The sequence below is a fragment of the Amblyomma mixtum genome, chromosome 2 (assembly GCF_055824585.1).
Source record: "Amblyomma mixtum isolate Tamu chromosome 2, ASM5582458v1, whole genome shotgun sequence".
Lineage (NCBI taxonomy): Eukaryota > Metazoa > Arthropoda > Arachnida > Ixodida > Ixodidae > Amblyomma > Amblyomma mixtum.
This window is the reverse complement of record NC_143013.1, coordinates 63,018,902-63,042,726: the sequence shown is the minus strand read 5'-3', so window position 1 is coordinate 63,042,726 and position 23,825 is coordinate 63,018,902. Positions and strand designations below refer to the sequence as shown.

The following is a 23,825-nucleotide window of genomic DNA, read 5'->3' as shown; positions in this document are numbered from 1 at the left end:
ATTTGGCTTTTTACTCATTCCTAATATTTTGACCAGCACAAACGAAGACGAAGATCTAGTTTGATCACGCTGAAGGGTGGGCACAGGGCGTCTCCTTCATCGCCGTTTCTCTGTAGAAGCTACTATGGAAGCCGAACCTTGCCAAGACTTTAGATCCAGACCGTTGTCTTACTATGGCCTGAACATCAGTAGCGACATCTCCTCCGAGGAAGTCCAGCAGGAAGGGGATCTTTCGCGCTTCGTGCCTAGCAGGGATCAAGTGTGCAGGTCGAAGCAAAGCTCTCGACGTGATCCTCAGCCACCTTCGCGAAGCCCGGTATCTCTGGATGCCAGTAGACGGCTGTCGTTACAGGACATGACACAGGTCCCCAGATATGACCAGGAGGGCGCACGCCAGTTTCACCCAGTGTTACGGGCGGATGATCGGCGCTACACTAGAGAAGTCCGCGGGGAAGAACAGAACCTGTCCACTAGCTCCCGCGAGCCCCTCTGGAGCCGGCGACCTGTAAGCCGAGAGCTCTGCCGTTCCTCGTACGCCGGAGAGTTCGACCCCGCTTCACACCCGCAACCTGCGAGTTCGGCATCTCCAGACCGGCGTCATCACGACGAGCCGCGCTCCAGGTACACCCTGACGGCTTTTCTTGTCCTTTTGGCACTAGCGAGCGTCGTTGCTGTGCTGATCGACACAAAGTGGGAGCCCCAAGTCACAACCTCCCGGAATCAGCCAGTCAGCCGTGGTAGCCCACCTGCGACCACAGCAGTGATTACCGAACCTAGCGTTGAAAAGCAAGATAGTACAGTGACGACCACGACGACCACTGGGAGGCATACATCGCGGAAGGAAAAGAAGAAGAAATATTTTGCACCAGGTGATGCCGTCGCACATGTGAGAAAACAGGCGGAGGAGCAGTTTACATCTCTTGACGTTACCGTGCCGATTATGGCCCCTAAGCTCAAGAAAAAACACCACCACAAAAGGTCATCCCGAAGGCGGAAATTCGTCTCTTCGCGACCGAACCACCGGCGTCCAGCGGAGGGAACATCCCGAGCCACACCTTTGTTTAAACGTCGGCCAAACATCTTCTCAGCACCTATACGCAAGCCTGTAAGTATCTAAACCCTGGAAGACTTCTCTCACATCATCATCATCAGCCTGACTACGCCTACTGAAGGGCAAAGGCCTCTCCCATGTCTCTCCAATTAACCCTTTCCCTTGCCAGCCGCGGCCACCATATTCCCGCAAATTTCTTAATCTCATCCGCCCACCTAATTTTCTGCCGCCCCCTGCTACATTTGCCTTCTTTTGGAATCCACTCCGTTCCCCTTAAGGACCAGCGGTTATCTTGCCTTCGCATTACATGCCCTGCCCAAGCCCACTTCTTCATCTTGCTTTCAACTAGGATAGCATTAACGCGCGTTTGTTCTCTCACCCACTCCGCCCGCTTCCGATCTCTTAACGCTACACCTATCATTTTTCTTTCCATAGCTCACTGCGTTGTCCTTAACTTAAGCTGAACCCTCTTTGGTAGCCTCCGCGTTTCTGCCCCATAGGTGAGTACCGGTAAGATACACCAGTTGTAAACTTTTCTCTTGAGGGATATTGGTAAACTGCCATTTATGATCTGAGATAACCTGCCATATGCGCTCCACCCCATTCTTATTCTTCTAGTTATTTCCCTCTCATGATCTGGATCAGCTGTCACTACCTGCCTCAAATAGACATATTCTCTTACTACTTCCAGCACCTGGCTTCTTACTGCGAACTGCTGTTTCCTTGCTAGGCTGTTGAACATTACTTTGGTTTTCTGCAAGTTAATTTTTAGCCCCACCGTTCTGCTCTGCCTGTCTAATTCATTGATCATGCTTTGCAGCTCATGTCCTGAGTGACTTAGCAAGGCAATGTCATCAGCGAATCGCAAATTACTTAAGTATTCTCCATTAACTCTTATCCCCAACTGTTCCCGCGTTTTTAGTCCTTCGATGACATAGTGAGCAGCGATATTTTTTAAGGCGAAAGCCTTTAATGCCTCATGCTCGCGGTGTCCGTCTTTGCGCTGAAATCATGCCAACTGTGGCCTCCCCTCCGCGCAGCGGCGCAACCTCCTCCCCTCCTTAGCAACCGGCTCGCCGGTGTGGGGCGCAACTGAGCATAGCAACCGTGACGTCACACAGTAGCGGTAGATCGAGCGCGCGCGCGTCGGCGCTGGCAGCTGCACGCCGCTCCTTCGTCAGACATCTCGTTGCAGTCGAGTGAGTGAGACGCGTGGCTTCGAAGTCGCCCAGTGATTCCGCGCCAAGCGGTTCGGAGAAGCGGCAGTGGGTAGACCACAAGGCTTTTGCCATGCACACTTTAGAATTTTCAAAGTGTCTTCGGTAATCTTTTCAAGAATCTGAGCTCTTTTTCAAATAGTTCGAGGCTGTTAGGAGATGGCAACAGCATGCTGGCGTGAAATGCGAGCTAAGAAGACTTCGAGCTTTTGAAGGGGTTTGTGCTATTTATGGATTAACAAGGAGTTAACGGAAGGATCATCAGGGCGAGGAAATATGAATGAAATTCAGCCTTATTCTTAAAGTCCGTCCTCTTGGTGATACTACCCATTTTGCAGTTAGCCGCAACGTTGCTTATATTTTTACGTTTGTTGAGCCGCATTCGCCAGTTGGCACACTGTATGGCTTTGGAGAAAAAGTAGCGAATGGCGGTACTCATAACTTCTCTCCGAATCCAGACTATGCTTAGGTGCGGCACGGCCTTCTATACCTACTGCTCGGCGCTACGTGATGAGACTTACTACCGGCACACGACTCGCTCATGCGTGCGGACCGTTACGGATCACACACAAGTGTGCAACCGGTCACCCAACCGGTTCGCTACTCTTCGGGCCTGCAAACAACGCTGCGTCCATGGAGAGCTGCCTGCGGAGTCGTGCTTCGAGACGACGCTGTTTTCTTCGTGCAGCAAGTAAGGAGGATTTCTAAGATTGCATTACTACTACCATTAGGAGAAATTCCGGTGTGTGTGTGTGTGTGTGCGTGCGTGCGTGCGTGCGTGCGTGTGTGTGTGTGTGTGTGTGCGTGTGTGTGTGCGTGTGTGTGTGTGCGTGTGTGTGTGTGTGTGTGTGTGTGTGTGCGCGTGTGTGTGTGTGTGTGTGTGTGTGTGTGTGAGCGTGTGCGTGTGCGTGCGCGTACGCGTGCGTATGTGTGTACTCGCACATGCTCAAGAAAATCCCAGTTTTGGGAAGAAAAATTAGAGTGACGTCATCAAGCGGCCGTATGACGCACACAACAAGCCAAGCACCACCACTAAACCTACACATAAACCTACACGTGTCTTTCGTCTATATATACCTGTCACTGGCCAACATACGTGTGGCACCAGCTTTCCCGACATTCCTAACAGTATTGTGAGGCAGCCGCGTGCGTAGACTCTTCCTGCCGGTGTAATAACATTTCTCGTTGCATGTAGCTTATGTCTGTGCTAGCCAAGTTTGAGACTAGTTTGCGACAGGTTTTCGGACCGACGTCATATGAACTTTCAATTGTATGCATTCACAGAATTTCGTATCAAAATTGTGATGCAACCTCTCGTCATGCAGCGTTCCTGGCGGTGTCACACGAACGTGTGTATGTGCGTGGGTGATGTCTTAGCTGTAAAAAAAAATACAATCACCGCCTAGATTAGCCCAGTCCGCAAATCGCAACGAAATGCCTGCGTCTTGCGTCCACGACATGCTTTCGCAATCCAAAAAGTAGGCAGCCTCAAGTGTCTCTGCCGGATTTTTTTCATTTACTTAATCAGAGAACACTGCTTGAGCGCCGATGCCAAAATCATATTTACAAGCCGCCCGAGGCCTTTTGAGATAGCATGTGAAAACAAGTTCGGGGGAGTTTCTAATTGATTTCTGCGATGTTCGCTGTTGCCTCATGCATAGCGAGTAGCACCGAATATAAAAACTTCCTGCCCAATCAAACAAATTTTCATCGGGCTATAGGTACCTGTGCCACATGGCAATCTGTAGCGTGCCTTACAAAGTGCGTAATGGTAAGTTACGAAAATTGTAGATCAGAGATAGCTGAGTAGACGCAAACCACGCAGTTCCTTCGGTCTTTGCATACAGCTGTCTTTCATCGAGTTTCAAGCACTTTCAATCCAAGTTTATGGGCACACGTCTTCGTCCTGCCACTTCTCTTGGCACATCTTACAGATATGCCTAGCGGTTTGCCTAGAAATAGGCATATGTTCTAGGTGTGCCTATTATTAGACATATTTATATACCACACAAAATGCAAGGCATATATACAGACGTGGCTAGGGAATGCCGAAGGAATTGTAAAATAGGCCAAGACGTAGGGCTGTAGAAAATTCTAGATACCTGTGTGGCAACATGACTAGGTCCTATATCTGAAGCCGGTAGATATGGCAATCATTGTCATCACCATCACCATCACCACGACTTCACCATTATCACTAACAGCCGCCTTGCCGTCATACAGGACACAGTCCTCTTCAAATGATATTGAATTAGCCATGTCATATGAAAACCGCTGCCTCTCTATTCCAATATAACTTATGGCATCTGCTGTCTTGATCCTCGCCTTCCCATATTACCTTTAATGAGGTCCCATTCAATGAATTATTCCTTTTACGAGGGATTTCACTCAAAAAATTGGGCCTGCAAGGAATGGGGAACCTTCACTAGATTTCAGAAAATTTTCAGCATTAGCAGAGAAAAAACCGTAATCTTCGGTTCGTCTAAAGGTGCTTTTGGCTTAAGCTTAAGATCATGGCCAGAACAACACGCAAGGTGTACTGTACAGCTGTATACAAGCTGTAGAGGAGAAAACGGCAGAGAACGGGGCAATAGATGCAGGTGCGTAAAGACTTCACTTGCGCCCGCCTTCGAACCTTCTGAAAGTGAGACAGCTGCCACCCCTGCTAGTGCGCGAAGGTATCGCCCCCTAGCCCGTTTTTTTAAAGAGGACCATGAAAAGGACTCGGAGACAACGCCATTACGGCAATAAGCACTGAGGCCTATCATGAAGTCGATTCGGCGATAGAGAATTCGCACTGTCATAACTTATTCGCTAAATTATTGCCGTTAAGTTAAGAGTGCAGCAACGATGGCGGTGCTGATGTTATTGTTATGTGCGGGGAAAATAGAACAAGGTGCTTTTATCTAGCTACTTCATTCGCACTGTTTTATATCTCGTGACTTCCGCTCTTTTTTTTCGCCTGGCGTCAATACAGTGCAACATCGCGTCTTGTTTCTCATGGTGCCGCTGCATTATCGATATCGATCAGTTGAGTGGTGAACTTGAACCCATTTTCGCGGCTAGAGCTTTCGTATTGCGACCTAAACAATGTTGCAATCTCAACTGTAAATCTACCTCTTCCAGAAATCTAGATGTCAGCCTATGCGACAGATCGACTAACTTGGGACTAAATGCAGTAGTCATGTTGAGTTTGTCTGAGTTTTAAATGTAACGTACAAGATTTAATTCTTCATAAAAACTTACATGCTACGTGCTCGTTTCCTTTCTTTCTATTAAGAAGTGCATTTCGACTTAACTTTTTCTTCTAACACGTAACTTTAGGTAGTGATAGTGGCGAACTCTCCTCATGTGTCGTCGCTGCTTGAATTACTTAGTGGAGTGCGATAAGAGAAATCATAAACACGCGACACCGACAATACTTAACTAAATGCCGCATGAAATGCCTGATGCGTTTTTTTAAACCTGAGGAAAAAGCAAGGACTAAAAAAATGCTTTAAAATAACACACGAATTCGCAAAACTTCTCAAGAACATTTGGCGAAATAGACATTTTGGTTTTAAGCAAGAGATTTTCAGGTAAGCTGTAAAATCATTGATGACGTCTTCTATCCGTTCAGTGCTGCCCTAATATGTGAATAGCGTATTCCTGACTACTTTTCTCACTTCTTTTTCTGAAAAGAAACTCATTCTTACCCTCATCTCTTACCTCCTATGAGAGGTACTAATCACCTGAGCGAGCACCTCCATATGAATTCTTCGAAAGACGCAAATTTTAAGTTCATTTTAATTTTTGGCCTTCCCTTATGGCCTCTCATGTTCACTTAATGTACTTGCGTTTGCGGAACTCTGTCATGATCTTCATGTGAGTATATGAGCAACTCTCTCGTGTGTCTCCCTCTCTCTACGTCCCCCCCTCCCCACCCCCGCAGGATTACCTCAAGTGTACTTTCTCTTCCTGAAGCTGTAGAGCGCTTTTCATGACAACGCCATTATGACTAACGCAGCTGCGGAATGTACAAGAATTTCTTCAGGTTGTAACTTTTGGAAGTAACTCTGCTCTCTAGTTGTCTTTTTGCTCCCTTTCGTAGTCAAGGACCGCCGTTTCTCACTGCAGTGGAAAACTGTGATCATCAAAAGACAGAATTAGGGGCCACTTTTTCATTGACTCAAAACAAACCTTTAGCTTCCTTTAGTCGCAGCTGAAGGGAGATAAGTGGGAGACATGTCTGTTGTCGAGAGGTGCCTCTTTGTTTAGATCCGCGGCCGATGTCTCCATGCAGGGAAGACGTGAGTTCCAGCTGGTGGTTTTTCGACGGCAAGCACTGCCAGCCCTGGAACTTCCCCGAGGGTCTCTGCCCAGATATAGCGAGCAGCCAAGTCTTCCCCACCCGCAGCGAATGCCTGCGCCGCTGCTCTGTGCGACCCCAACTGTTAAACAGACGGCAAAGAGGCGGTGGGCGCTACAGTACCTGCAGTCGACCAAAGACAGGGACCGTCTGCAGCCTCGACCTGATGAGGTTTCCCTACTTCGCGGACATTTCTCCTGTCGACGGCCGCGTGGAATGTCTCAATGCATCGGCTGCTTTGCTCCGCAAGCATCGTTGCTTGACCGGGCCGAACCGGTTTCTTTCAGACTCCGCTTGCAGGAGGGCGTGTGTTCACACAGCCATGAGGCGAGAACCAAATTCTGTACTGTTTCGAATTTAAGACAATGTACTTCTTTTAATTTGGTTTTATTGTCCAATCTTGTCTAAACAATTGCTTATGTCTTAGAAATTACCTGGTTTAGCAGTGACGGAACTTGACAATGTGCTGGCATCGCTCTGTAGTTGCTGTGCGTATGTGGCTTACCGGAAGAAAACAAGATTGCTGATAGCAAAATTCACATCTCCGGCACACCTGTGGCCCAAGTTCAGGTCTCTTTTTATAACCGGCGTCAATGTTAGGGCGCAGCACTACTTTACACCTGCGTAGCGACGTCTACGAAGCACTCAGTGAGAAGCTGCTTTTTGTTGCTTCGTGTAACGGAAGGTTATCCAAATGCTCTAAATTGGCCTTGGGCTGGTCGTACTGTGACGTAGTGATATTGGGAAAAGTAATGTAGAAAAGACAATAGGCAAAAGTGACGCGCGCGCACAGCAAACATACATATACACAAACACTTTCTATAGAAGAGAAGTCATATATAAGTGATACAGGCAGACCACAAGCATTACGCCTTATAAAAGCGCTGACATGGTTTCGTTTCCGAGCTCACCTTCTGTCATTAAGCATGAAAGCGCTAAGAGTGCACAGTCACAAACGTACACATACAAAATAGTGTGTAAAGCACATAGTCTTCAGAACTTAGAAACCTCAAAGAATATTCTTTTCCTTGCTACCTTGAGTCGCAGCGTGAAACCTAGCGTTACATCATTAAAGTCGCACGCAGAAGTGCAGAGCGCACCGGTCATTTCGCGGCTGCATGTTTACAGTTCAAAATACACAAGTTTTCGGTGGTATCAATCATCCGAAACTTTGGTGGGCATGTGTACGTAAAGATACTCGGGTAGAAATTCAGCAGGCGAATTCTATTGCTGTCAGTATACACATTTTCTGGAGCAATTTTCGTTCCATAAACAATGTTGCCATGCAGGAAAGCCATTATTACCATCTTAAAAGTTTTAGATGGGGTGACCTACAGCTCAAGGTAATTTCCCGAGGGTCACTGTCCTAATAGAATTGACAGCTACGTCATCGGCAATCACAGAGAATGAGTGCTCAGTTCTCCCTTATGAATGTGCATGTTAGGCAGACGGCATAGAGGGAAAGTACAAATATTACTTATCTGACACTTCAGGTAGGCCCGTTTTGGGACATCGGAGGGCTGAGGCTCTCCTACTTTGCGCCCACCTCGATGGCATTGTAGAAAGCTTCCACTTGCTTGCCCTCAAAAAATCATTCATAGATGATTGGTATAACCTTGCGGGGATTGCTGTTTTTGAGGTAGTCCACAATGGCCTTCGAATTGAGGATCAGGTCAAGGTCTTCAGTCTCTAAAAAAGTTCGATTCTTTTGCTACTAAACTGACGCGACACGGCCCCACGTGTTTCTTTCAGTGGCAATAATAAGAAAAAAAAAGCCGTTGTCTCCCGCCACGACAAAACCAAAAATTCATCTTGAAAAACGCTGTTTTCTGCCCTCCATTTTTACTCGTACTTTTTCGATTGCGATTCATTCCCCTATTGATGACAGAAAACCAACTCACCTGATTACACATTCTGATGAGGTTTGATAAGCATTCATCTCTGGAGTGTACTGTTTTCTTATCCGTTCTCAAAAGTTTTCGTTGCGACATTGATAAGGTCTAGAAGTTCTTCGGTTAGGGTTAGTTGGTTCGCAGTCATGTCTGAAACAGAAAGGCGCAAATGGGACGAGGACAAAAAAGGAACGTGAAGCAACAGGACAAGAGCTTGTCCTGTTGCTTCACGTTCCTTTTTTGTCTTCGTCCCATTTGCGCCTTTGTTTCAAACATTGATAACGTATTTGGTTAAAGAACCCCAGGTGGTCGAAATTTCCGGAGCCCTCCACTACGGCGTCTCTCATAGCCTTAGTCGCTTTGGGACGTTAAACCCCATAAACCAACCAACCAACCAACCGCATTTGGCGACCGTCTTCATGGCGCCGATCTTGCCTTAGTTTAAATCTGAGCGATAAGCCTGAAATAGAGTTCACACGAATGCAACGAATATTTCCAAGCGTGACACCGTTCCCAGCAAGGGCTCGTATGAGTGCAACTTCAGGGTGCTTTACAAGCCTGTCCATGAATCATTCCTGCAGATTTTCTGCGACAAGCTGAATGCAAAAGAGAGAAACTAGCTTACATCGCATTCTGTTTGAAACGTTATGGCTAGTTTAAACAATAAATGTTTTAGTCAGGACAGTTTAATGCCGAATTTATTCTTTCATTGAGTCTAAACTAGGTACTTGTAGTAAGACATATGCTTGAAACCTTGGAAAAAAGTGCTACATGTGACACAGGAAGCGATCATTGTTCGCAGCTGCAGTCAGAGGCAGTGGTGTTTTGTTTACAGATCCTATCAGGATGCCATAAAAGCAATCGTTTGTGACATTAGTAAAAAAAAGGTGACTGAAACCCAAGAGCACTCTAACTTTTAGATTGCAGATCAGTGTACCGCAGGCACACATAACAAGTCTTACAAACATTACACAGACAGCTGACCGAGCTCTTAAGTACAATATATTAAATTTACATCAGAAAACTTCGGCGAAAAGTGCAGGAACGGAACTTTATTTTTGGTTTTTCTTCATTTTCTCCCCACTATTTACAATTCTTCATGGGTCATTTTTCATTGCAGTACTACAGCGCTGATTGGGCGTTGTTCAGCATTATGCTGTCTTTATAGCTCTTTGCGGGGCACACAGTGAATTAGAGTTGGCTGGACGTTTCTGAGCCTTTCAAATCCGGGTCGATGCCTGCGTTTAGCGCCATGCTTCGAAAAGCTGAACTCTCATTAGCGAGCAGGTCGATCGGCCGACCGGACTCCAGGATTCGACCTTCACTCATGACGACCACCCTGCAAAAACAGACGCAGAGAGAATTGTGGCACCTTCTGGAAGCTCGCATTGTATCTACAAATGACTTGGTAGACGTGGCGTTGCTAAGCAGCGCAAGAATCTACGGCAGCATACTTTCTCTTGTCAGTGGCTAAGTTAATGTGCCAAAAGGGCTCAAGACTGCAAGTTCACTTTGCAGTCGTCAATAGACACTATCTGCGGCACTTGATTGTACGAATACTTGGGATCGAATTACTGGTTGGAAAAAGTAGCGATAATTTTCAGAGCGTCCATCTCCTTACGTAGGTGGCTTACAATGTGCATCATGTGAGCAAGCACTAAGAAGATCAGGAGATTTTGCATAACGGGCTGAATTCATGCTTAGGAATATTATATTCTATGTATTTTCAACCTACATTTCACTGACCGAGGTATTTGCTTTTGCGTATTGAGTAAAGCAAGATTAGGTTGTTTTAAATATTTTGGTCTGCCTTATAATGATGATGAAAAATGTTTATGGCACAAAGGCGTCTCTGGCCAAAGAGCGCCATGGCACATGGTTGTTTCGTCTGCTCAAGGTGGGGTCGAAGACCCATTTCCCATGCGATTCACCCTAAAGAAGCCGAGCACCAAGCCAAGGGAAAGCTTGTACCTATTTTATCACCAGTATCTCAGTGACCTGCACAACAGTAGCTCACACGACACCAGAGATCGAGAAGATGTCACTGCCTGCAGTAAACTACTGCATAAAAGGTTACAGTGCAGAAGTACGGATCACAAGACGGTTCAATTGTAGCGCCTGTCCTTTTTCTTGAGCACCATGGAAGTCGGAATTTTTTTTCGAATGACAAACCAACAAACGCCTGTTAATATCAGTCATCCTGCTGATTCAAAGCCGCCATAGCAAGTCACAAAAGTCAAAGCACGGTTATTCCTTTGCTTACACGACACCTATGTCACGGCGGATTGGAACAAGGAAGACTAAAGACCATGTTATGACGACGCCACACGGTGCAGTGCCCTGAAATACACGTCACCTTCCAACGTTTAAAGCATTATGTAATATTTCCGGGAGAATTCAGCCCATAGAAGCCGTCTTAGTGCGCATTTCAAAGTCACAGGCAACTAAAGCAGCCTTTTTTTTTCGAACGAACCCGCACGCATGCTCATCATCATCCTCACCGGAGTGAAGCTCATAGCCGCAAACAAGCGCTACATCCAAAAACATACGCAGTCCGTATTTTGCGCACAGCCGTCCGCTAGCTACTTTGGCTAGAAGCCTTCTCTTGCTAGAAGCTAAAAGCCTTCACTTATTTGGCTAGTAAGTAATCACTTTTAGACAAAGCATTTGACATCACTACTGAATGCGGCTTTGCAGAATTAGCTTGGAAAAAGCAATCTATGATCCTTTACTTACTTTCATCCTTTATTGTACCCCTGTATGCTGCTCTTTTTATTTGTTTTCCTGTATCCTTTCATGTATCCCACACAAAAAAGCCGCAGTAATCATATGGCTCACCTGTCGTAATCCATTACGGTTTCGATTCGGTGCGCTATTGTGATAAGGGTACAGTGGGCGAAACTCTGCCGTAGGGTCGCCTGCACCCTTCGCTCTGTGTCCGGGTCCATCTGGGAAGTGGCTTCATCCAGCACGAGGACCCTCGTCTGCCGAAGAAGTGCGCGAGCGAGTGCCACCAGTTGGCGCTGGCCGGCACTACGAGTGTTGAGGCAAGAAGGTTAAAATTGAAGAATTTTAGCGCAACTTAATTGCTCTCATACAATGTCGCGAACTTTTACTCAAGACAGCCGCCATGTACAGTCGTAGACAAATGTAAGAGGCCCCACCCTGTCGTGTTCCGAAGCTTGCCGCTTTGCATGGGCGCCCCACATCCGACGAAACACTCCCGCTGTCGAAACAGGCCTAGTCAGGTGGCGCCACCATGCAGAGCGGCAAGGTTCGGAAAACGAGGGGATGAGGGAGTTAGGGGGGGGGGGGGGATCCTTACTCAAAAAAGGAGGCCCACTACTGTGCCTCCATTTTGAAAGTCACTTTTGTTAGAAATGCCCGCAGTACCTCCTTCGTTGAACCGGCCACTAGACAAAAACGTACAATTTCACAGTTGCTCTACGTGCATACTCATACATTGTGTGGTACTGAGAAATCTTCGACACTACTGTTAAGTACAATTTCATGACATGCCCTCACAATAATGACACGGCAGTGGCGTAATTTGAAAGTCACATTTCTTGATGACACGTCTTGAAAGTAGCACAAAAAAGAGAGTTCTGTGTTTTATACTCCAACATGCCATCTCCGGGAGTATCTGCTTTCGGACATAAGTGCACGTTTTGGTCTACAATAACCTCGAATACTATTCAAGCAATCCAGTAAACTGGCTGAGTATCACCCGAAATAGCAAAATAGTATTTTGTGGAAACAAAGCCTCATTTAAACAGGGCTCATTGTAGGGCATAGTGAGAGAAATAATTCAATGCCCTTTTGTTTACTCCGTCAACACTGGTTAGGTCCGGCGAGGGTAAATTTAGTTTCCACTCTGTGACTGCTGTAAAGACAATATGAACTGATTGGGGCAGCGCTTGTAGGCCTATATGGAAAGCCCTTTCTGAATAAACTATTCACTCTTTAGCCAACGCTGTGTTTGTCTTGCCTCGTTCTTGGTCTCCGTCTTGCGCGCCGTTACAGTGTGGCTCTTCTACTTATATCTTTCTTATTGCTCTTCCTCTTCAGTAATGTTTTCCTGTCAGTAACATGCTCGTCACCATTGAGGATGTGCCTCAGGACACTAAATTTCCTTGTTGCTACTCAAATGTATGGCGCTGTGACGAGAACGTCTGTTGAATACAGAAAACAAGCTCAGCATGTCTTACTATCATAAGACCTACATGGAGCTGAACAACTGATCTACGGTTGGTGACCGGACCTCACCTGTGCATATTGCAGCCAATGGCAGCCAGTGCTCCGGGCTCGTCGCCTGCCGTTGACAGCGCGCTGCGATGCACCTCCCCATTGGCTGCATATTGCATCCGATTTCAGCCAATGGTGAGGTACGGTCGCCAACCACCCAATGGCAAAGCTGCTTTCCAGACACGCTTGAAAGCCGTGGGTATATCTGAGTGACCGCTCACAGAGGACTGAATGGACGCGAAACGAAAAATGTATAGCTTGTAGAATACGGGCCTTGGACACGCGAACACCAGAAAAAAACATCGCTGGTGACGATATATTTCCTCGGTCATTCCTGCTGGATGGGGTGGTCGTCTGATAATGGCTCTTCGGATTGACGCGTGAGGAAGTTCAACAGCAGCCCGCAGCAGCGAGCTGTTGAAAGAAAGGCACAGTGGCGGTATGCACCGAGAAGCATGCCAGATTGGCGACTCATCGTACAAGCTGCCTCTCCGACAGGGCTCAAGGGAGGCAGAACAGACGCTTCCAGAACAGCACCTTTTGGCGGGCGAATGCACTTGCCATTCTCGGACCACAAAGTGATGCTGGTGACGCAGCGATGCATTTGAGCCAGTGGCTGCGCGTAATGGACTCTTTTTTTTCTTTTATTCGAGCTGTTTGCCATCAGGCATAATGAAAAAGGAAATAAAGTTATAAAAAGGAGTGCAAACAAGCCTCGCTTAAAAAGCGGCAAAAGTTCGTGATATAGCTATTATCTAGAGTCCACTTGGTATAGTCGTCTGCAACGTCCCATCGCAGGCCAACCTTTCTTAGTAAACGTCGTCGCACGGAAGCTGTAGCCGGGAAAGTCCACAGCAAGTGTTTTTCATCACACTGGTCGGGCGCAGCACCACAATGGGGACACTTGTCTGTCACTTCGTAACGTTTGTCACGCCACCGATGACGCACAGAAGGAGTCAGAGCCGCTCCTGCCCGAATCCGGCTTACAGATACCTCCTCCTCCCGAGTGAGACTCCGGGGTAGAGGGTACGAACACGGAGGAATTAGAGCGCGTGCTCGCTGACGCAAAGACTGTTTCTCGGAAACATGGGACAGGAACGGATCTGAGGGAAGAGGGGAAGGTGGCGGGATATCGGATGTGTCAAGGTGTGTCATTGCATCCACATGGATATTATGCGGATCCTGGGCATGCCCGCGAATCCAGTGTATACGCACAGGACAGGGGTATTTTGTGCAAAGTTGGTGAATGGATTGTGTAACTTGGAATGTTCGCCGGACAGCCTTAAGCTGCTTAAGGGCGGCAAGGGAGTCGGTGTAAATGTGTACAATATCGAAAGTAGGTACGAGGGGAAGGGAAGCAATGGCATTGTGTATCGCCTGAAGCTCCAAGGCCAGGGGGAAGCAAGTATCCGTGCTATATGTAGCGCGGGAGTTGAGATGAGGATGTGAGGGACTGTAAACTGCAGTAACTCCCTGCACTGCTGTGTGTGATGCATCGGTGTATATTATGCACCCTGAAGGAAGATGGGCGGCTGATATCGGCGTCGAAGCAGAGGGGCGATTGTCTGTGAGCTGACAGTATGACCATGAAGGAAGAGTCTGTAAACGATGAAGCTGAAGCGACATCTTGCGTGCTCTGTTTGCCTCACGCTGGTCGATAAGTTCACTCAATGTATTAAGTTGAGCGTGCTCTTGCAGAATGGGTATGGGTGTGATACGCGGAAGATAAGTTATGGCGCGCATAGCCTCCCGATTGAATGATTCAAGGGAGTCCCACTGTCGGCGGGTGAGGCGATGAAATTGCGCTTGGTACACTATCCGCGGCTGAAGGATGGAGCGCACGAGTTGACGGGCAGTATCAAAACGCGCTTCGCCAGAGCGCATAGCTATGCGTCGAATCAGACCGAGAGTAGCGTGAGCCGATTTACGGGTCGCGTTTAGCCACGGAGTCCCAGTCCCAGATGTATGAAGTAGAAGACCTAGAACACGCACACTTTCAACTTGAGGAATTGGAGAATTATCTACCGTGAAGGTAAAAGGTGCTGCTTTCCGTAAGCCACTTCTGTTGCCAATGCGAATGAAACAAGATTTATTACACGAGAGGGTCAGACCCAAAGGGGGTAGTCGTGATGTTAAGGCATCCAGCGCTTGCTGAAGCGCCGACTGTTGCACAGACGCATCTGGATTACAGGACCACAAGGTTATGTCGTCGGCGTACGCAAGGACGCGCACAGAAGGAATTTTCTCTAGGGCTCGGACAAGAGGTATAAAAGTTACATTAAATAATGTGGGGGCGAGGACGGAGCCCTGCGGTACACAGCGGTTGGAGGTAAAGTGACCAAAAGGCTTCCCATGGACACGTACACTGAAGGTTCTGTTCCTTAATCTCTGGGCGGATCATTATGCTTCTCGTAATCCCATCGCTTTCAATTCACTCATTTTTACTGGACTCTTCTGCCCCTATAGTACGTACAGTAGGAGCCTGAAGTCTGTGAGCATCAGCTCCCAGTTCGGAACCGTGCCATGCTTTATGCGGGCATCATCTGACGACGCACTCCTGGTGTCGAGTGCAGTGCCGTGCGCCGGTCTAGACATCCGAAGTGCATCGTAAGTCGCCGCCCGTACACAGCGTGGCACGGTTCAGAACTGGGAGGGGGTCAGATGTTTTGACCCGGGCTGTACGACCCCTTTAGCACTTAGAGGGCAACTGGAAGCGCGTGACGAGCTCGCTTTGCGAAACTTAGCTGTCCACTTCCGGAGATTATGGGCGGCACAAGGCGCATGCACGGATAAAGTAACCGGCCTGGCTTATTACGCACGCGCATTTACCGCCTGTTTACGCCGGCTATCGGCAGCAGCATTTCGCGATGCCCGGCGGTCACGCTCTGCCAGTTTCCCTCTGGGCCCGCTTGTAGCCACCGCGCCATATATATGCATGCACCAATTCTTGTTTTCAGCGGAACTGAGGCCGTGACGCCATCTCGAATTGTACTATGCACTTTCGCACCTTTTCCCAATCTCTTTTTCTAGAAGTCTCTCATCCCATCGGCACCAGAATTCTCCAATACCTCGCTTTCGTGGGCACGTGCGCACGCAGGCGCATTTGTTTCGCAGCCGTCTGCTGCCCTATGGTAATGACGATAATGCCATCTTTTTAAATTTTGACGCGGTGCACAATAGTGCATTTTTTTTCTTAACATATCCGAGCGTCTGTTGATTTCTTCGTTTCAGTTCAAAATTCCCATTAAGCAAGTCTGCATTATTCAAAGTAAAAGCTTGTAGGAGTTGAAATCCTGCAGGTAGGTTACGGAGAACTCGTATTAGAGTAACTGAGTAACAAAAGGCTGGTATTATGGCGAAGGCCGAAAGGAGTCGACAGGATGGGTGCAGCCAATTTATGCGGCGTGCATCGTTCTTTAGCCTTCCAAGCATTGCGCAAGTGTACGTGGGCGGAGAAGAAAGGGACATAAAAGACGAAAATTTAAAGCACCAGAAATGGATTTCAACGTGCCCGCCGAAAGCCTGGTTCGCAGTTTTCAACAGGCACAGCTTTGAGCTTCAATATGTGGAATACACTTCATCGTGCAATAGAAAAGACAATATTTTTTTACGACGAGAGAGCAGCGTCCCTAGAACATAGAAACGCTCGCTAAGTGCTATAGACTGCAGACTCGAGTGATTCGTGAAAACCCTACTGTAGAGCCAGTGAACACATGCAATGAATGCATCCGGCAGACGTACTCACTACAATCACTTTGCGGCAAGAGCGCTTTCATTCTCTATAACCGAATCATTTTACGTACCTCAGGTTGCCTCCTTTTTCTGAAACTGCGAAGCGCATTCCTTCCGCGCAGCCTTCCACAAAATCGCTCATATGTACGCTACCAATGACTCTCCTGAGCTCCATTTCCGTATGGGAGCCTTCCGGATCCAAGTTGTCGCGAAGGGTTCCACGAAACAAAGAAGAGTCCTAAAAGGAAATATGAGATTAGTAGCAGATTCAGCGCACTAAATGAATTTTCTAGATGCATGCTGAGCCTATTTATCCAGTCAAAACTGTTCGGCAGAGGTGCCGTAAATTAACAGCCCGGTCCGGTCCGCGGGCCAGGCAGAGCCGGAAAATGCGGTGTTTCGCCGGGCCTCGGTCGAGCCCGGGCATGAATATGCGGGCCCGAGCTGTCCTCGGTCCTCTACCTACTGGGTCTGTGTGCTGCTTCTCATTAATTATTGGAGGATGGAGTACACTTGGGGTGTTCTACGAGTATCATGAATGAAACAGGGCCATCGTGTTGGCTGAGAAAATTTCACTCAACCTTTATTTACGTATTTTTGGTGTTTGCTACTGTCGCATTTTCTACAAGCAAAATAATTACAGGCCATACACTCTTGCTTGGAGGCTTTCGTAAATGAAGGAATTCAGGCGATAAACCTTTCCAGCTGTTTACGGATAAATCGCTACTACTGCTTTCCTGTTCACCAGGAATGAGAGAAAGAGCATTTATAGACCGACATTAATTAGCGTCACTTCGGACGCAAACGTTCGTCCGCGTTCAACAATGCTACAGATGTTGAAAAATTGGTGTGGTTTAGCTCTGGTTAAACCTGGTTGGTTGCGAAAGCAGTACAATGCAGAAGCAGTAGAACACTAGATTCAGATATATATTCCTCGTCGGTGACTCCCATGGCGAGACTCTTCGATTAGCGCGGCACGACCGGCTCCTCCTGGCTGCGGTGGAGAGACCAAGATGACGTTACGCGTTGCCACAGCAACGGGGAGGCTGACGTAACACCATCTGTTAGACGCGACGCCGGTTCCTTTCAACACTGATGGCATCCGTTGAAGATGGACCTTCATTCCACTGCTCGACGAGCAACTGTCTCTTTCGAGATTGTCTTTGCTGGTCTATTTTCGACTCCCCAAAATAGGCCTTTACGCTACGCGAAATGCACTGGAGAAGAATATACTTTTTTAGGACACTTCGTCTCTAAACACATACTACGCAATACCCAGAGAAACGTGACCGTTGCGGCCATGTATTCATTCCGCGAAAGTGCGCAATAGAAAAGGAAGAAATGTCATTTCAACGGCTCGGAGAACGTTGTATTTTAGGACATGGCGAGCCGTAAAAATTGCTGATTAATAATCTGGCGATAGCGCTAAGTTTATGCATATATATATATATATATATATATATATATATATATATATATATATATATATGCTATCGTTTTCATTTGGCTCTCAGAACATCGGGGCCATTCACTGACAAGATCACTTTTCGAAAAATCCAGGGGCCGCACCCGCATTTTGCTATCGTCTGTTTGTGTCTACCAAACAATGCTTGAACTGTTTTTGCATTTTCAGCGCTTTTGTCGGTTACTTTTTGGCTTATGTTGCAGGAGACTGCTTGCATTCAGTGAGCAATTTAATTCTTGAACACATGCAGGAACTGGCCAGGACCGCACGGGGAGCAACTGAATAATTTGCTGCTAGGTTTGAGATTCGATACTTGTAGAAAACCCACGCTCAATTTTTTTCCCATTTTAGCCTACTCTTTCCTCAGCTGCACCGAATGTCAATTTATTGGTTATGCGCATTACACATGTTGAGCAAGTTCGAATGCTTTTAATAACTTATGCCAGGATATGTAGTTTTTCTCTCATTCATAAGCTTTCTTTGCCTTCGTCAACAACACACTTTCCATTTATATTTTGAAAATGCCCTGCGCTGCCTCCGCGATTATACTAATATTTTCTTAATGCCCCCGCCCCCTTCAGATTTCATTCGAATATCTAGGCGAAAACTCAAGGGCGCGTGTAATCTTTTAGCTATATTTTTCTTCAGAACAGGTTAAACAAGGCCACACATTTTTTTCCGCTTGTTTTTCTGTTTTGCACTCAAGCTACGGTTTTAGTGAACAACATGTGCGCCAACTGACTCTACCTCTAAACTACCTTGTGAAAAAAGAAACATTACCTTCAATAAATTTGCTCTCAAAATATTATCACCGCTACCGACTCATCGGTCGCTGATTATCTTTAAGTGAAGCAAAACTTGCATGTTTAGTGGACGTAACAATAACATCAGTTGTCGCGCCTGGCTCATTACCTGAGGTATGACGCTGACGGCTGCTCGAAGTCGCTTCAGCGGTACCGTTGATATGTCAGCATCATCAATAGTGATAGTTCCAGAAGTACATTGTATCATGCGTAGTAATGCAAGGACCAGGGATGACTTTCCTGCACCAGTTCGACCTACTATGGCCACCTAGTGATAGAAATAAATTAAACGACACCTCAATGTTTTGATTACCCTCAACATTCCCAGCCCACAACTGATCAATATGTCATCAACTTTTTACTTGAGCTTCAACAGCTTTAATAATCCACACAATGCGTGCATTCTTTAGAAGTACTTATCCATTTGTATCCCAACCGCCACACCTGTGGCCAGTAGGTATGAGCAGCTTACTTATCATACAGACGAAAGGAAAACAAGGAATAACATCAAGTAGCGCTGCCACATCAGCGCTAAGGAAGCAGTTATGTTTGAATATTTCTAACTTTACGAAGGCAGTATCCCAATAATGAAGGGTGTCAGGCAGGGAGACATGATCTCGCCATTGCCATCCACCGCATGTTTACAGGAGGGGTTCCGAGGCCTAGATGGGGAACAGCTAGGGATAACAGTTAATGGAGAATACCTGAGTAATTTGCTATTGGCTAATGACATTGACTTGCTATGTCGCTCAGGAGATAAGCTGCAAAGCGTGATCAATGAGTTAGGCAGAGCAGTATGGTAGGTCTTAATATTAACATGCTGAAAACTAAAATAATGTTCAACAGTCGCGTAAGGGAACAGCAAGCAGTTCACAGTTGGTAGCGAGGTGCTGGAAGAGGTAAAATAATTTGTCTACTTAGGGCAGGTAGTAGCCTCTGATCCGAATCATGAGAGCGAAATAACTAGAAGGATAGTAATGTGGTGGAGCGCATATGGCAGGTTCTGTTAGATAATGAATGGCAATTTACCAATATCCCTGAAGAGAAGAGTATACAGCAGCTGTAGCTTACCGGTGCTCGCCTACAGAGCAGAAGCATAAAGGCTAATAAAAAGGGCTGAGCCTAAGCTGAGGACAACGCAATGAGCTATGGAAAGAGAAATGATAAGTGTAACGTTAAGTGACCGAGGGCGGGCAGAGTAGGTGAGGGAACAAACGCGGGTTAATGATATCCTAGTCGAAAAGAAGAGGAAGATATGGGCTCGGGCAGGGCATGTATTGCGAAGGCAGGATAACCGCTGGTCCTTAAGGGTAACGGAGCGGATTCCAACAAAAAAGGAAGCGCAGCAGGAGGCGGCATAAAGTTAGGCGGGCGATTGAGATCAAAATGTTTGCGGGGATACGGTGGCTGCAGCTGGCAAAGGAGAGACATGAGAGAGGCCTGTACCCTGCAGCGGACCTAGCGAGGCTGATCCGGATCGTTTCTTAACGCTACACCTATCATTTTTCTTTCCATACCTCACTGCGTTGTCTTCAATTTAAGTTGAACCCTTTTCGATAGCTTTTAGGATTCTGCCCATAGGTGAGTACAGGTAAGTTATAGTTGTTAGATACATTCTTCTTGAGGGATGTTGGGAAGCGGCCATTCATTACCTCAGAGTAACTCCAAATGCGCTCCACCCTATTCTTATTCATCTAATGATTTCTATTTTGACATCCGGATCTGCTGTCACTATACTTGCTCTAATTAGATGCATTCCTTTTATATTTCAAACGCTTCGCCTCCTACCGTAAAGTGATGTTCTCTTCCGCGAACGTTGAACATCAGTTTTGTGCGTAACAATTTTTAGACGCAGCGGCCTGCTTTCCTGCTCTACATCATATATTATTCATTTCGTTTCGTTCTTTAAGTTACTTAGCTGGCGGTGTAATAAGAAAATCACATATTATGAAGTTAGTCTCTATTAACTCTTATCCCCAACAGTTACCAGTCGTATTCACTGAATACCTTCTGTAAACAATGGGTGAATAGCACCAGAGAGGCCGTTCCTCTCTGCCTAATGCCGTTGCTAATTGTTGTTGCGCTACTTTCTTTATGCAGGACTATGGTGTCTGTGCATCCGCTACAGATATTTTTCAGTATTTTTATATATGGCTCTTCTACAGCCTGGTTAAGCAATGCCTGCATGACTGCTCAGGTTTCGACTTAATTAAATGCTTTCTCCTAATCAGCTCTCAATGTCGTAATGAAATCAGCACGCATGCAGTTGCAGTAACCTTTCAGAACTGATGATTGTGCAGCGTTTACTTTGTCCTCTTATAACGAGTGAAAGCTTTGTTCTCGAAGTTAGTTAACCAGTTCTCTTCAATTTCTTTAGCCGTCGTGGTTCTCATGTCAGTAGTGCTCGCCGATCCTGTGGCAAAGAACTTTAAATGCGAGCGCTTTTTAGGCTAGCAAGTATTCATAAGCTCTCTCTCGGAAACTGAAGTAAAGTGAAAAATGCTAAATCTCAGAAAGCCGTATACCTTCTCTCCCGGTCGCGCCACGAAACATATGTCCTTCAGTGTGTCCTCCATGATGCCAGGTCGATAGGATGCACTGTAGTGATCAAATATCACTTCCCCTCGGCTTGGCCAGTTGTTTTCACCTGACTTTGAAAAAGTGCCGGGACTGCCAAAGACGGAAGGCTGCATGGTAGCCTTTCTCGATGACGTGGCTTCCTGGAAAGGTTACCGCTGATGTGTACATTACTTCGATTAAAAGCCTTCTTTTTTGAAGATGTAGCACCCAAATTATATTTCCACTACCAGCGTTCGCTTCTGAGTTGAGCTCGTGATGCACGGAAACGATCTTTAATTTTCCCAACCACACTGTTTCCTAAGCCTGTCCGTATGGAACACGACAGCTACCAATTCTCCTCGCATCGGTATGTCCTTCAGGCCTTTCAAAGCACAGCCCGTCATTACTGTTTTCATCTGCTCATTCGTAAGACCTTTAGAAAGGTTGCTAAATCAGGTGGCGTGGGTCATTTATGTCCCATGCCCAGTAATCACCTCCCCAACCTCATCACAAAATCTCGAATCAAGGTATGCCTCAGCCTGAATACTGACGGGCGTTGATATTTAGAAATGGTCAAGGTCGAAAGAGACCATCAACATGATCGCGCTATTTCCACTTTTCTATTATTATGAAAGTTGTACAATGGCTTCCTATGAAAGTTGTAAATGAAAAACGCTCATATTCAACTGAATTTCTTTTTAGCGTGAGGACACATCCACTTTTCTATTATTATGAAAGTTGTACAATGGCTTCCTATGAAAGTTGTAAATGAAAAACGCTCATATTGAACTGAATTTCTTTTTAGCGTGAGGACACATGTGAGCTGGAAAGCATGAGAACGAAACTTCGGAGAGAGAGAGAGAAAAACTTTATCATGGCAAGTGTGTTTAGACCCCCCTTGGGTCCCTGGACCACCGCACGGTCCCACTCTACGTCGTAACGTTCATGCGGTGTTTGTCCATGACGTCGGCACCCCGAAGCACCGCAGCAAGCTGCGATGGCGGGTCCGGAGACGAGAGCATGACCTCCCAGTCCTCCCAACTTGATAACGCGGGCTGTCCCTGCGGGGGAGGATCAGCAGGGCAGCCGAAAAGGATGTGGGAGAGTGTGGCGTGAGGGTCGCCGCACAGGGTGCATGCAGGGGAGGTGCCACAGTAGAGAGATAGCAGCTAAGGGGATGAGAGAGAGCGGGTCTGGAGGCGTCTCCAGAGGATCTGTTGGGAATGGGTAAGGGAGGGGTGTGGAGGAGGGTAAGTCCGACGGTCCAAGCGGGGCATTTGCGTGAGCTCTGCAAAGGTGTGCGCCCGCTCTCTCGAGAAACCTGGACCGAGGCCGTCCTGAGCCCGGCAAATCAAACCTCGGGCCAATTTATCGGCAGCCTCGTTTCCTGGATTCCCAGAGTGAGCCGGCACCCACTGGAGCTCTACCCTGCGTGGTAAGTTTTTGGAGGGGGTGTTCAACAACTTCCAAGCAGGGGCGCGAATCCTGCCTCTCGCGAAGTTGAACAGAGCCGTTTTGGAGTCGCTAAAGATGTAGTTTGCATTGGAATGTACAAGGGCTAGGGCGATGGCGGTTTCCTCTGCCTCCTCAGACGTACAGCCCGAGGGAAGGCGGTGTGTGAGGGGCTGTGCTAGGGCTGGATTGTAACCAACAGCTGCAGCTTCATGAGTTGTGCACGCGGCGTCCACCCAAATGGCGTCCTGGGCTTGTCCGTAATACTTGTGTAGGGCCTTAGCGCGAGCCATGCGGCGAGGGATGTGGTACTGGGGATGAATGTTCCGGGGAAAAGGTTTCACAACGAGGGGGGTATGAATGTGTCGAGGAATGGCTATAAGGGATGTCTGATTAGCGGGAATGTTGATGCGAAGGGAAGCGAGGATATGCCTGCCAGTTGCGCTCGCGGCAAGTCTTAGATACTGTGTCTGGAGGTGCGCGTCTACAAGTTCCTGAATGGTGTTATGCATGCCTAATTCAAGGAGCTTGGCTTTGCTAGTGCTGCGGGGTAGGTTTAAGGCTGCCTTGGTTGCTAGACGAATCATGGCGTTCACTCGCTCTGTTTCTATGCGGTTCAGCTTAAGATATGGGGTGGCGTATAAAATGCGGCTAAGTGTAAAAGCATGCACTACTTTCATGCTATCCGCTTCGTCTAAACCTTTGTGCAGGGAGGATACGCGGCGTAGAAGTTGCAACACGGATTGCGTGGAGGCCTTGAGTGTTTTAAGGGTATGATCGTTGCGTCCGGAATCCTGCAAGTAAAGGCCAAGGATACGGAGGGTGGGGGTGACGGGGATAGGGGTTCCTTGTAAAGTGATTTGAATGGGCGAATTAGCTTCAGATTTCGGTCTTATGAGGAGAAGCGCGGATTTAGAGGGGGAGCATTCGAGCCCAATAGATGACGCATGAGCGGAGATGGTGTCAGCTGCTAATTGAAGAGTTTCCTCAATTTCTCCATCAGATCCGTGAGTGGTCCATGCCGTAATGTCATCAGCGTACAAGGTATGCCTTAGGTGTGG

At 47.2% G+C, this 23,825-nt stretch overlaps 1 protein-coding gene across 1 annotated transcript in view; it reads right to left on the bottom strand.

Moving 5' to 3' along the window:
• Window positions 1-9,609: 9,609 nt before the first annotated feature.
• LOC149359531 (multidrug resistance protein mrp-7-like) overlaps window positions 9,610-23,825 on the bottom strand; it is a 51,032-nt gene continuing 36,816 nt past the window's right edge. Inside the window, exons 16-20 of the mRNA XM_089567696.1 lie at window positions 21,279-21,473; window positions 18,863-19,021; window positions 16,557-16,723; window positions 11,347-11,541; window positions 9,610-9,847 (exon numbers count right to left, since the gene is read on the bottom strand). Coding sequence (XP_089423822.1) covers window positions 9,700-9,847; window positions 11,347-11,541; window positions 16,557-16,723; window positions 18,863-19,021; window positions 21,279-21,473 — 864 coding nt within the window. The 3' untranslated portion in view covers window positions 9,610-9,699. The remainder of the gene's footprint in view (window positions 9,848-11,346; window positions 11,542-16,556; window positions 16,724-18,862; window positions 19,022-21,278; window positions 21,474-23,825) is intronic.